This window comes from Rhinatrema bivittatum, chromosome 5, assembly GCF_901001135.1.
Source record: "Rhinatrema bivittatum chromosome 5, aRhiBiv1.1, whole genome shotgun sequence".
Classification (NCBI taxonomy): Eukaryota; Metazoa; Chordata; class Amphibia; order Gymnophiona; family Rhinatrematidae; genus Rhinatrema; species Rhinatrema bivittatum.
In genome coordinates, this window is record NC_042619.1 from 176,153,090 (window position 1) to 176,166,761 (window position 13,672).

Sequence of the window (13,672 nt, forward strand, 5' to 3'; positions counted from 1 at the left end):
GTGGCTTTATGAGTTCTGTTTGTAGCAGGTCTAGGTTTCATGGTTCAGGTGGTATTACAACTGAATGTTTAGTATGAAACAAATCTTTCATGAGTTTGGATACTAAGGGATGAATGGAGAATAAGTTACCATTAATTTGCATATGGTAAAGTACAATGACACTGTGAAGAACCCAGACCAATGAGACAGCAAAACTGAAAAGAGAAAGTGAGGAGGTAGTTCAGTAACTTCTTGACTTTTGCATGTGAACAGCTCCAGAACATAAGAAGATAAGAAATTGCCATGCTGGGTCAGACCAAGGGTCCAACAAGCCCTGCATCCTGTTTCCAACAGAGGCCAAACCAGGCCACAAGAACCTGGCAATTACCCAAACACTAAGAACATCCCATGCTACTGATGCCAGTAATAGCTGAGGCCATTTCCTAAGTCAAATTGATTAATAGCAGTTAATGGACTTCTCCTCCAAGAACTTATCCAAACCTTTTTTAAACCCAGCTACACTAAATGCACTAACCACATCCTCTGGTAACAAATTCCAGAGTTTAAGTGTGTGTTGAGTGAAAAAGAATGTTCTTTGATTAGTCTTAAATGTGCTACTTGCAAACTTCATGGAGTGCTCCCTAGTCGTCCTATTATCCGAAAGTGTAAATAACTGATTCACATCTACTCGTTCAAGACCTCTCATGTTTTTAAAGACTTCTATCATATCCCCCCTCAGCCATCTCTTCTCCAAGTTGAACAGCCCTAACCTCTTCAGCCTTTCCTCATAGGGGAGCTGTTCCATCCCCTTTATCATTTTGGTTGCCCTTCTCTGAACCTTCTCCAGCGCAACTATATCTTTTTTGAGATGCAGTGACCAGAACTGTACACAGTACTCAAGGTGCGGTCTCACTATGGAGCGATACAGAGGCATTATGACATTTTCCATTTTATTCACCATTCCCTTCCTAATAATTCCTAACATTCTGTTTGCTTTTTTGACTGCTGCAGCACACTTATCCTATGATTTCAATATAATATCCACTATGATGCCAAGATCTTTTTCCTGGATGGTAGCTTCCAATATGGAACCTAACCGTGTAACTACAGGCAAGGGTTATTTTTCCCTATATGCAACACCTTGCACTTGTCCACATTAAATTTCATCTGCCATTTGGATGCCCAATCTTCCACTCTCGCAGGTCCTCCTGCAATGTATCACAAACCGCTTGTTTTAACTACTCTGAATAATTTTGTATCATCCGCAAATTTGATAACCTCACTCGTTGTATTCCTTTCCAGATCATTTATAAATATATTGAAAAGCACCGGTCCAAGACAGATCCCTGAGGCTCTCCACTGTTTACCCTTTTCCACTGAGAAAATTGACCATTTAATCCTACTCTATGTTTCCTGTCTTTTAACCAGTTGGTAATCCATGAAAGGACATTGCCTCCTATCCCATGTCTTTTTAGTTTCCTTAGAAGCCTCTCATGAGGGACTTTGTCAAACACCTTCCGAAAATCCAAATACACTACATCTACCGGTTCACAGTTATCCACGTTTATTAACCCCTTCAAAAAAATGAAACAGATTTGTGAGGCAAGACCTTCTTTGGGTAAATCGATGTTGACTTTGTTCCATTGAACCATGTCTTTCTATATCATCTGTGATTTTGATCTTTAGAAGAGTTTACACTATTTTTCTCAACACTGAAGTCAGGCTCACTGGTCTATAATTTCCCGGATCACCCCTGGAGCCCTTTTTAAATATTAGGGTTACATTGGCCACTCTCCAGTCTTCAGGTACAATGGATGGTTTTATTGATAGGTTACAAATGTTAACTAATAGTTCTGAAATTTCATTTTTTAGTTCCTTCAGTACCCTAGGATGCATACCATCCGGATCAGGTGATTTACTACTCTTTAGTTTGTTAATCTGGCCTACTACATCTTCCAGGTTCACAGTGATTTGGTTCAGTTCATCTGACACATCACCCTTGAAAACAATCTCCAGAACTGGTATCTCCCCAACAGTCTCATTAGTAAACACAGAAGCAAAGAATTCATTTAGTCTTTCTGCAATGGCCTTATCTTCCCTAAGAGCCCCTTTAACCCCTCGGTCATCTAATGGTCCAATCGACTCCCTCACAGGTTTCTTGCTTCGGATATATTTTAAAAAGTTTTTATTATGAGTTTTTGCCTCTACGGCCAACTTCATTTCAAATTCTCTCTTCGCCTGTGTAAGTACTATGACAAAATTTAAAATAGTTAACCCCCCCCAAAAAAAAAAACAGATCCAAATTATTATGATGACACAATGACTTCAAGCTCTTTAGGCAGAGAGATTTTGCTGATTGGGTGGTGGTGGTGGCTCACTTTGGTGGTGGGAAAAGTAATGGAGTCACTGTTGAAAGAGAGAATAGTGAACTATCTACAGTCGGAAGAATTGATGGACAAGAGGCAGCATGGATTCACCAGGGGAAGATCCTGTCAGACAAATCTGATTGACTTTTTTGACTGGGTAACCAAGGAATTGGATCAAGGAAGAGCGCTCGATGTCATCTACTTGGATTTCAGCAAAGCTTTTGATACGGTTCCGCACAGGAGACTGGTGAATAAAACGAGAAGCTTAGGAGTGAGTGCCGAGGTGGTGACCTGGATTGCAAACTGGTTGACGGACAGAAGACAATGTGTGATGGTAAATGGAACTTTCTCTGAAGAGAGAGCGGTTTTAAGTGGTGTGCCGCAAGGATCTGTGTTGGGACTGGTCCTGTTCAATATCTTTGTGAGCGATATTGCGGATGGGATAGAAGGTAAGGTTTGTCTTTTTGCGGATGACACTAAGATCTGCAACAGAGTGGACACGCCGGAAGGAGTGGAGAGAATGAGACGGGATTTAAGGAAGCTGGAAGAGTGGTCGAAGATATGGCAGCTGAGATTCAATGCCAAGAAGTGCAAAGTCATGCATATGGGGAGTGGAAATCCGAATGAACTGTATTCGATGGGGGGGGGGGGGGGGGGGGAAAGGCTGATGTGCATGGAGCAGGAGAGAGACCTTGGGGTGATAGTGTCTAATGATATGAAGTCTGCGAAACAATGCGACAAGGCGATAGCAAAAGCCAGAAGAATGCTGGGCTGCATAGAGAGAGGAATATCGAGTAAGAAAAGGGAGGTGATTATCCCCTTGTACAGGTCCTTGGTGAGGCCTCACCTGGAGTAGTGTGTTCAGTTCTGGAGACCGTATCTACAAAGAGACAAAGACAAGATGGAAGCGGTACAGAGAAGGGCGACCAGGAAGGTGGAGGGTCTTCATCGGATGACATACGAGGAGAGATTGAAGAATCTAAATATGTACTCCCTGGAGGAAAGGAGGAGCAGGGGTGATATGAGTCAGACTTTCAGATACTTGAAAAACTTTAATGATCCAAAGACTACGACAAACCTTTTCCATCAGAAAAAAATCAGCAGAACCAGAGGTCACGAGCTGAGGCTCCAGGGAGGAAGACTAAGAACCAATGTCAGGAAGTATTTCTTCACGGAAAGGGTGGTGGATGCCTGGAATGCCCTTCCGGAGGAAGTGGTGAAGTCTAAAACTGTGAAGGACTTCAAAGGGGCGTGGGATAAACACTGTGGGTCCATCAAGTCTAGAGGACGTGAATAAAAAGGCAGCAAAACACTGCACGGAGCGGCAGTAGCCACAGAGGCATTCATGGAGCGGGTTGCCAGTGGTTGGTGTTCCACCTTCACGGAGCGGAAGGATGGAGGGCTGCCATCTCCAAAAAAACCCCCCAAAAAAACAGGGGTGGGTAAGAGTATGGGGCAGGGGCGTGGCCTGCTTGTTGCAGTGGTTGCTACCCCTAATTGAGCTGGATGTTCACTTGGATGCAGATCCGGCACTGCTCTCTACATTGGTGGTGGGGTGGAGGGGAATTAGGGCTGGAGGGTACGGGAAGCCAATAGTAACAGGTGGGTGATAGAAAAAGATTAAAAAAAAAAAAAAAAGGATAAAGTGCGTAGCTTGCTGGGCAGACTAGATGGGCCCATTTGGTCTTCTTCTGCCATCATTTCTATGTTTCTATGAGTGCTTAACATCTACTCTGTCAAGATAAGAAAGGAGAGATTAGGATGAAAACAGACATCCTTCTTCATAAGACAATAGTGATGGCTCTGATCTGAGAAGAATTGAATGTCCACTGTAACAAATATGCGAATCATACATTTATGGACCATGCTGGTGCTATGAGGAATAGGAGGGTCTCATCTCTGATAACATTTTACATTTTTAGGGCCCTCAGCAGTATCGGTGGAAAACCATACATGAGATCTGTAGACTGATCATACCAAAAGTATCCCGAGCAACACTGGATTTGCTGGGGAGAATGAAGGAAAAATTCCTTCAGTTTTGTTTCCTTCTGATACAGACAGTATGAAGGCTGGAAGCTCTTGTCATCAAAATACTGTGTAGAAGCAATGTATCAACATTTTGAAGAACTCTAGGAAGTAAATCAGTTTTGAGAAGAGCAAGTTTGCTTACCGTAAACGGTGTTTTCCGTAGATAGTAGATGAATTAGCCATGCTGTATGGGTATGTCCTCCGTGCTCCTAGGTGGCGGAGCTCTCAACGTCTAGTAAAGACTTTTAGCTAGGTACTCCCTTCCCTCCTGTATATTGCCAGGATTACCTCAGGCTCCTCAGTCAGTATCAAAGCAAGGTAGGTGTGCTAGAACTGTTTGGGGAGGTGGGCGGGTCAGCATGGCTAATTCATCTGCTATCTACGGAAAACTGTTTACGGTAAGCAAACTTGCTCTTTTCACGTAGATAAGCAGCATGAATTAGCCATGCTGTATGGGAGTCCCCAGCTGATGTATTGAGCAGCTAGTACGTGTCATGAAAAACTTTTTTTTTTTTTTTGCTCAATACGATAATAGTGGCGGACAGTTCCTATGAAGACTGTATTTGATTGGAATTTTGCGCTTCTGTAGGATAGACCATCGCAGAGAATCCTCTACCGTCTGAGTTATGCAAACACTGGTGGGATGTGGAATAATGTGTAGTGATGACCAAGTCGCCGCTTCACAGATGTCCAGAAGAGGCACTTGTTGAAGAGCGAGAGAGGCAATCGAGGTTGCCCTTTCATGGCCATGATGTGTCCCTTGGCTCGTAAATAAGGTGTGCGACCTTCTATTATAGTTGAAAAGGGATATAAGTCAATATCCATGTGGATAAAGTTGTTTTCGTCTCTGGATGTACATGCTCATCTGGATTGAGGAAAACAAACAGCTGTGAGGGTCGACTGATGATAGAGTGTACCTTCTGTAGTATGGCTGAGCACGTTTGTAATCAAAGGTATGTAGCCTTTGTCTCAATGTCCACTGCAAGAAGTCTTGGGTGGAATGTGGGCAAGGTGACGGCCTGGTTAATGAAGAAAAAAAAGCACAAAAACTGGAAAGTATCTTTAGTGGACATGTCGGGCAAGTGCCAAAGGTCATCTTGTCGAGGCGAAATCGAAGATAAAGAGGGTAGAGAAGCAAACTTGCAACTCCCTTAGTGTCTCTGCAGAAGTCAAGTGACCGGGAAAGCACCTTCCATGGGAGGGATCGAAGGTGATTCCGTGTTTAGAGGTGCTCAGTATGAAAAGCATTATCTCTTCAATGATCTGTAGATGTTTCATGGTATCAGCGGTTTTGCAGAGGTAGATGTAGGTGCAATATACCCACATGGAACTGCATACCCAGGAATAAGATGAAATAGGTCCTGCATATCGATGAAGGGGATAAGCTGTCATGGTGGCTATAGGAACTTGTAGCGAGGAGTCACAATGTTCCGTCAGTATTGCAGATAGAGGTAGGACAAAAGTCTGCTTGGTGATCCGTGAAGGGGGTTACCCCTGTTGACAAATACTCAGGAGTGTAGCGGGATAAATATCCATGTACTTCAATGTGTTGGATAGTTTCCATGAGGATAGGAGAAAAACGATCATAAGCGAGCTCATCAATCCCCCTGCTCAAGGTGCAGGGAGGAGAGGATGCTTTCTTGTGTTAGGGAAGAAGCAGTGAGCTGGCGTCCAGGAAAAACTTTGATTGCGGATGGAAAGCCGCCATAAAGAAGAGTACCTCGGATACGATGGCCATGCTGGCTCGATGAGGAAAAGACTCACTGGGTTGTTTTTGTTTTTTTTTGGCGAGTATGGCAGATCCCTCTAGTCACCTAAGCATTCCTGGAATTTGAGAGATGATTGGTGTTGGAGGGAACACATAAAAAGTGTTTTGTGACCACATGGATGACAAAGGTGTCTGGGGTCTGAGTGAGCTCAGAGAATTTGAAGAAAGGATCTCCAATGCTTCTATCGTACAGTGTTGCAAAGCGCTTCACTTTAGTGAGATGTCTTAGTGAGAATAATTCTTGAAACTTTTGTATTCCGTTCCACGTTGTGGGGATGGGAAAGATGTTGAGTTTGTCCGTTCTGGAATCTTGAATTCCGGGCAGATAAGGAGATTGAAGTGAGAGGATACCCGGTGAGCACGATCAAGTATTTGAACTGCATCTTCGTAGAGGGTCCAAGAACCGGACTATCTGTTTTGTTTACAGAGAACTTCGGAGTTGGATTCAGTGTGAATCACGACTATTCTGTTTTTGTAGAGGATACTGGAAATCAGAAGGATAAGTCTGATCACATCATCTGCAGGGAATACTGGAGGTCAGAAGGGCAAGTATGATCAACGTGAGTGCTTGAAGAATTATATGCAGCGTACCTCCGAACAAAGTTCTTAGAGTCTGTGTTTGTAATTCTTGCAGACGCTGTGATTTTATTGAAGTCGCAGGGAACACAGGGGTGAGTCCCTCGGTATGCGTACGGAAGTAAACAGCTATTTGGGTGCAATCTACTGCTGCTATTTATTTATGTATTAAGTTAATCCCTTTTTTTTTTTTTTTTTTTTTTTTTTTTTTACTGTTGACCAAGGGATGTGAGTGGTCAAGCATGGATAAAAAATTTTTTGGAGTTCATCTATGTTTGAGGCCGCATTACAAGTGGCAGAGATATAAGTGCAAATGCGGAAGTACGTAGATGGCTGTTTAATTCGCTGCAGAAAACAGTTAGGGCCTGGCGAGCTGTCATGTAGTATAGGGAGCAGAGTTAAAGAACATTTAAGAGTTAATGTTCTCAGAGGAGGCAGGAAAGCTCATCGTAAATTGTGCGACTGTAGGCTCTGATGAAGTCCAGGTTGAAGAGGTTCCAATGCTGAGGTTTCTCTTTTTGCTTGTTTGTTTTTTTGTTTTTTTTGTAGTGGAGTAGGAATCCTAGATTGCCTAGGCCAGAATCAGCTGCTAAGGCCAAATGGAAGAGTTTGATGGGCAGAATGATTGCCTGCCTGAAAAAATGTAGGTGACCTCAGGAATTGGGGAGTTTCAATACGATCCCCATGATGAAGGACTGAGGGATGGACTAGAAGAAGGCATTCTGTTGTGATATATTCAATTGTATTCATTATATTCATCTACCTTTACCGCTTATGGAGACAGGGTGAGCCAGGCTGAACTCTTGCCCGCCATCCTCTCTCTGAAGACGTCATCGTAGTTGAGCTATGCAAACCCATTGTACTTTTTATAGACATCCAGAATTGAGTCCAAATAGCCCAATAAAGGTTGAACCATGGAGGGGTCTGCAGAGGCAAACACAGAGGCCATCCAAGCAAAGGCTCTCACCCAATTTACGATTTCCTTCTGTGAAGGTCTGTTTGTTTCCACTTCATGCTTCCTCTCTCTCTGAGTTTGACTTCTCCTCCTATGCCCTTCCAGCAACCTGAAAATATTGATATAATGCTGATGTCGAATACGTTGATGTATCGATCTTGGAACAGCCTCCCACAATTCGTGTTCGACTCTGGTGCCTCCTGCACCTCTCCCTGGTGCAGAGCCATCGACCACTGCAGTGACCAAGGAGGATCTAGACACACCGGAAGTCAAAGATGAGCTATGCGATGAAGTACTGGATGCCGAATGTAACGAACATCTGAGGAACCTGCGCATGCACTTTCCCCTTTCCTTATTCCCTTTATGTGTACGCTTGCTCATGTCATTGGACTCACCCTGCATTGCAGCTGCCACTGGTGCTGAGTTCCCTGTTGTCAACTGTTTCCCAGGTTCACTTGACTGCTTCTGCCCAGAGGTAGCACCTCCGAGCTGTGGATGACTAACCGCCACTACATTTGTTCTTACTGCCCTTTCCTGTCCTAGTGTGTACACCCTTTCCCTTTCCTTATGTTCCCACCTGTGCCCTCACTCGCAGGAACAGCAACACTCACAGCCCATTACTCCTATTCTACATCTAGGGGGATATCTCCGCCTTCAATGAGAAGAATAGCTGTAAAGATGGAGTGGCATATAGCGAGTACAAGGCAAGTAACAATGCTCTGTATACAGTGATTGGGGCACATCATAGTAGACATGCCTGACTGGATGCCTATCAGTCATGTTGTCGATGTGGTGACCTACGATCCTCCTGGTTGTATCTACTGGGGAATATCTGGGCTACCCTATCATAATGTGCAAATCTCTTGCTCCTCCACCAGGACCTCCAAGGAGGAGGTCTGGATCCAGCACGTATACCTTGAGGTATCTGGAAACTTACCGGGAGTGATACAGAACCAACCTTTGGTTCATAGTTCCATTGGGATCCCAATGAATGAAAACTAGATTGTCTAAAGATAATGTTCTGGAGCAGCTCCCACAGCCATTATTAGACAAATGATAAGCCATAAGTGATCTAGAATTGATGCCCAACTGGGGACCCCGTGAACCTTGACGGAGGACTACGCTGATCCCTTCCTATCATCTGTGTTGATCCGCCAACCTGGGTCAAGAAACTGCCAGGGACCATCCCACCAAGAACATGCAGCTCTATCGATGCTATTTCTGGTACTCCAGGCCTTGTAGTGCCAGCTGCACAAGTTGTGGGACGCTGAAGAGTGTAATAGCAAGGCCAATAATTTACCAGGCCAATGGTTTAATGATTTTTTTTTTTTTTTTTTACATAAATCCCCTAGCAGCAATGCGCAGTGAAACAGCAGCCAATAGTAAGGCTAAAAACAATGCCCACCACAGCACAGCAGAAAGATCGCATTGGGGCCACCAAAGAAAAGGAAATGGGGAGGTTGCCGAAAGGACTTTAAATCTCCTGCCAGTTCCCTCCCTACCCGTCACCATGCAACGTCCCCATGCCAATCGGATGGCCCAGTGCAGTCGCGTCACAATGACATTATCGTGCTTGGTGCACGGCCAACAAGGGGACAGTGCATCATAGCAGTGACGCGACGTTATAGGCAACCCTGACCCTCCCTGCAGCCGCCATGACGGATCCCAGCACCGATAGCAATCACTCCACCAACCTGGTAAGTGTCCACAGGGGGAGGGGCCTCCCAGCCAGGTGCCCGTTATCGGCAACACCTGCACATTTGTGCTGGGGGGGGGGGGCCACTCCTCTTCTCACAGTAAAAGAAGACATGCTAGTCATCCTCCCCACTAGCATGCCTCGTTGCATTTCAGGGCAATAGCTAACTAGGCCCATTTCAGATTATTACCTACCATGTAATTTGCATGCTCACACATTAAGCTTGCCGTGGGTTTTTTCGGCGCTAAAGACATTATTACATACCTGGGCAAGGTTGGTGCCGAAAAACCCATACTAAAATATGAGTAAAAAGCCACAGTATGCTTAGTGCCACTTATTATATCGGCTCCATTAAGATTTTATAAAAACGAAGAGAGAATTAGAGATTTATGTCCTTGCAGGTGCTCGGGCAAAAAGAGACCGATAAGACAAAGCCCATGCTGGAATTCCTGCATATGCTCAGTAGAGCGAAAGCTTTACTAGCTGAGAGGCAGGCAGCTCTGTGCTGCTGGATGTCACTCACAAGTCATGGCTCATTCATCCTGCTTAGACGAAAAATAAAAGCAACATTTGGAAGAAACAACTCTGACTGATGAATAATTATGCTATTTCTCAGTACAGTAAAAATCAAAACTTTTGATATCTACATTAAATACAAATATTTGTCTAAATTTATTAAATGACTTTGAAAGCATTTTTGTCACATGCGCATTGCTTAGAAATGGATGGGAGGGACACTATGTACAAAACACTTATAACAAACTTACTTAGCTACTGCCATGAACTTATGGGAATCTGTAATGACTGTCTTATATACGTTATATTTACATTTAAACCCCTAAAATTAATAAAATCATGAACCTTCTTTCCAGGTACGGAAAGTCTCTGACGCAAAGGGATAGATATATATTCCTCTTGTAGTTTGAACAAAAACATACATACCATATACCACCTGGCAATGTATACTAGATGGTCTCTAATGTTTTGTCCGAATGATTTTATAATTATCCATCAGTTCTTACTAAAGGTCTGAGTCAAATCATGGAACTGGTCTAATTTTTAAAGCAAGCATTACATTGTGAGGATCACCCTCTGGCTAACAGTATTGAGTGTTATATTCCAGTAAGGCCTTTACATTGTAAAGGTCATAGTCTCCTTCAGTTAGGAATTGTAAGACACAGCAGACTAGATCTTTTTTCCAAGTTGGACCAGTGTTTTGGAACAAGTTGCCTCCTGAATTAAGAGTATACAAGGATTATAAGTTATTCAGGAAACAGCTTAAAGCTATCTTTTTTTAAAATGTGTACGCTATTTGATTTATGTGTTGTGGGCCGGATTTTAAAAAGGATACGCGCGTAAATCCGGAGGGCTTACGCGCGCCGGGCCTATTTTCAAAAGGCCCGGCGACGCGCATAAAGCCCCTGGACACGTGTAAGTCCCGGGGCTTTACCAAAGGGGCGGTCCGGGGGCAGGGATCAGAGGCTCCATGCACAGTGGCCATTTGCCGCTGTGCTTGGGATCGCACTTCGTCAGTTGGCCAGCAGGCGCAAACGTTAAATTAAAAATTGGGGTGGGGGGGTGTTAGAGTAGGGCTAGGGGGAGGAAAGGTTAGGGGAAGGGGTGGGAAGGTCAGGTTAGGGGGAAGGGAAGTTCCCTTCCAGGCCGTTCCGATTTTGGAGCGGCCTGGGAGGGAACGGGGGAAGGCAGTGCACGCCTGCTAAAAAATTGGGCGTACATGTGCACGCCGGGTAGCGCGCGCACAGGTAGGCCACGCACGCTTCTTTTAAAATCTACCCCTATTTTTAGTGCTGTTTTTAACTTGTTCTTTATGTTTCTGTTGTGTATTTGTTATTTTATGTGCTTATGGTTGGATTTATTGTTATCCGCATAGATCAATTGCATTTGGATGCTGCGGAAATTATTATTAAATAAATAAATAATGGACTTAGTAGAAATGTGCACATACTGGGTACTTTGTGAGGATGTATACTGCAGCGGCACCTTTGGCTGACTTCTTTAAGATAGGAAAACATTCCTGCTGTGTTCTGACTCTCTGCAAAACTCACAGCTGTAGTCTGCAAGTCCTCAACAGTAAAGATTATGATTACTGTGACACTTATGTTCTCAATTACAGCAAATAAGATAGTTACTGAAATAAAAACCCTTTCAGTCATATATAGCAGGTTAACTTTACTTAAGCACTAAAACCATTTGTTATATTTGTAAGTTATAGACCTTACTGCATAAGACAAACACGAAGGCAAGTGCTATTATATCATCAGTTACATTTCTTACAACAGAAGAATTCTATTAACACTTTGGAACAAATTCCCAACATATATTGATACCTTTTCCCTTGCTGCTGCATGCTTCTCACGGAGAAACTTTTCTCTGCAGCTATCACATACCAAGTACCAGGTGCTTCCTCCTACTCCACCATCGCCACAGTTGCCTGCCCATCCTCCACAAAAGTGTCCAATGCTGTTATAACCCTGGCCCCCAGCATACCGCCCACAACCTTGAAAAGAGGAAAAACACCACAAGTAAGGGAAACACTTCTGATTTACTAGGATCAAAAGCTCATATCTGAATAACAAAAATTTTTTTCCACTGTTTATTTATTTTGAAGTAGGGAGCCCCAATAATAATAATAATAATAAAAAAATGTAACAAAACATTTTCCCAAAATAAAAATGAATATTTAAAATCTCTGTAGTGAAAAAGTATACCTTTTGTTCTTGAAAACAGAGAAACTTCATAAAAAGTTGATCTTTTTATTTTTATGCATTTGATTTATATTCCGCTTTTTGACACTTCAAATCGGATTACGTTCAGGTACTGCCCCATACACTGCATTTCTATCGCTAATGTATAAACCAACAAGACTATATAGATGGACAGCAACTGTAAAATATTAAAAAATTATTTAAAAATCTTTAGCGCTGAGACTGAATGAGACATGGATGTGATGAGTGAAAGGAAATATGAATAGGGAGTGGGGGAAGAAAACAGAGAAAATGATTTGTCTCAGTTTGGTTTTAATGTGAGCAAAAGTTGGTTTGAAGGTGGGAGTTTGGGGGCTTTTTCAGCAGTGGAACATTTTTATCCAATATCCAGATAACTTTTTCAGCTAACTCTGGTCAGCTCGTAGATCTGTCAAAGTTAACTGGGTAAACTTATCCAGCTAATTTTAAAATAGTGTATATATATTCAGTGGCACAACCATGCCACTGAATATATGGGCTAAGTTAGCTGGATAAATGTATCCGACTATCTAGCAGAGCCTCACAGAGGCTAAACATGGACCACTTTAAGACAAGAGCAGGACTTTATAATTCCCAGGTTTCAAATTCTGGCTCTCAAGAGCCACAAACAGCACTGGTTTTCAGCAAATTTACCATGAATATGCAAGAGACTGATTTGCATGCACTGTCGCTACTGTATGCAAATGTATCTCTTGCATATTCATTATGGATATCTTGAAATCCAGGCCTATTTGTGGCTCTTGGCAAACAGAGTTGGATGCCCTTGTTATAGCTGAAATGACTATTATCAAACTGGTGGAAGGGAACCTGGAAGAAGGAGATTAGGATATTGTAGTTGCTATTTTTAACAGGCATTTAAAAAACACTATTCAAATTATCAGCTTGTCAATTGTTGGTTCTATTGAGTCCTCTTTTGAACTTATTCCTAGGTCTCTTTTTTTTTGCTCTAAATAATGTACAGTTTATATTTGTATACCTTGTGCAATAAAAAATATGCAACTAACAGAGTCATGCACACTATTTTCTCCCTTCAAGCTCATTCTTTAGCTGTTTATGTAATATTCATGCTATACATGTATCTTGTGTATTGTTTGCATGAAGTTCTAAACTAGTTTACTTGGTTTCATAGGGGGAGGGCTTAAGTAGAAAAAGTAAAAATGTAAATATATACCAGGAGTAAGGGATATTATCTGCCATGAACAAAATTTGGTAACATTGTGGGCTAGAAATTAGTGTAAATAAATAAATATCCAACAGAACTTTCCAAATAATTTTGTTAGTACTGATGTTTTAAATAACTTTTACTTAGATACATAATACATTATTAGAACATGTTCCAACAACTGAGCTATCACTGGTATACACTAAAATGTATGATTCGACATTTTTTCACCTAATAGCTACCTATTTTCTGTAGTTTGCCAACCCACTTAACAGCCTTTTATGATGCAATTTTACTATTGTATAACTGACTCCAGAACCTATTGACATTAAAAATCTCATAATATTGATGGTTTTTCAATTGTGAGTTTTGATCAC

General features: G+C 42.5%; 1 protein-coding gene across 1 annotated transcript in view; it reads right to left on the reverse strand.

The window, feature by feature from the left end:
- MYCBP2 (MYC binding protein 2) overlaps positions 1 to 13,672 on the reverse strand; it is a 1,075,853-nt gene that overhangs the window by 285,024 nt on the left and 777,157 nt on the right. The window contains 1 exon segment of the mRNA XM_029603038.1: positions 11,717 to 11,886. Within this exon segment, the coding sequence (XP_029458898.1) occupies positions 11,717 to 11,886 (170 nt within the window).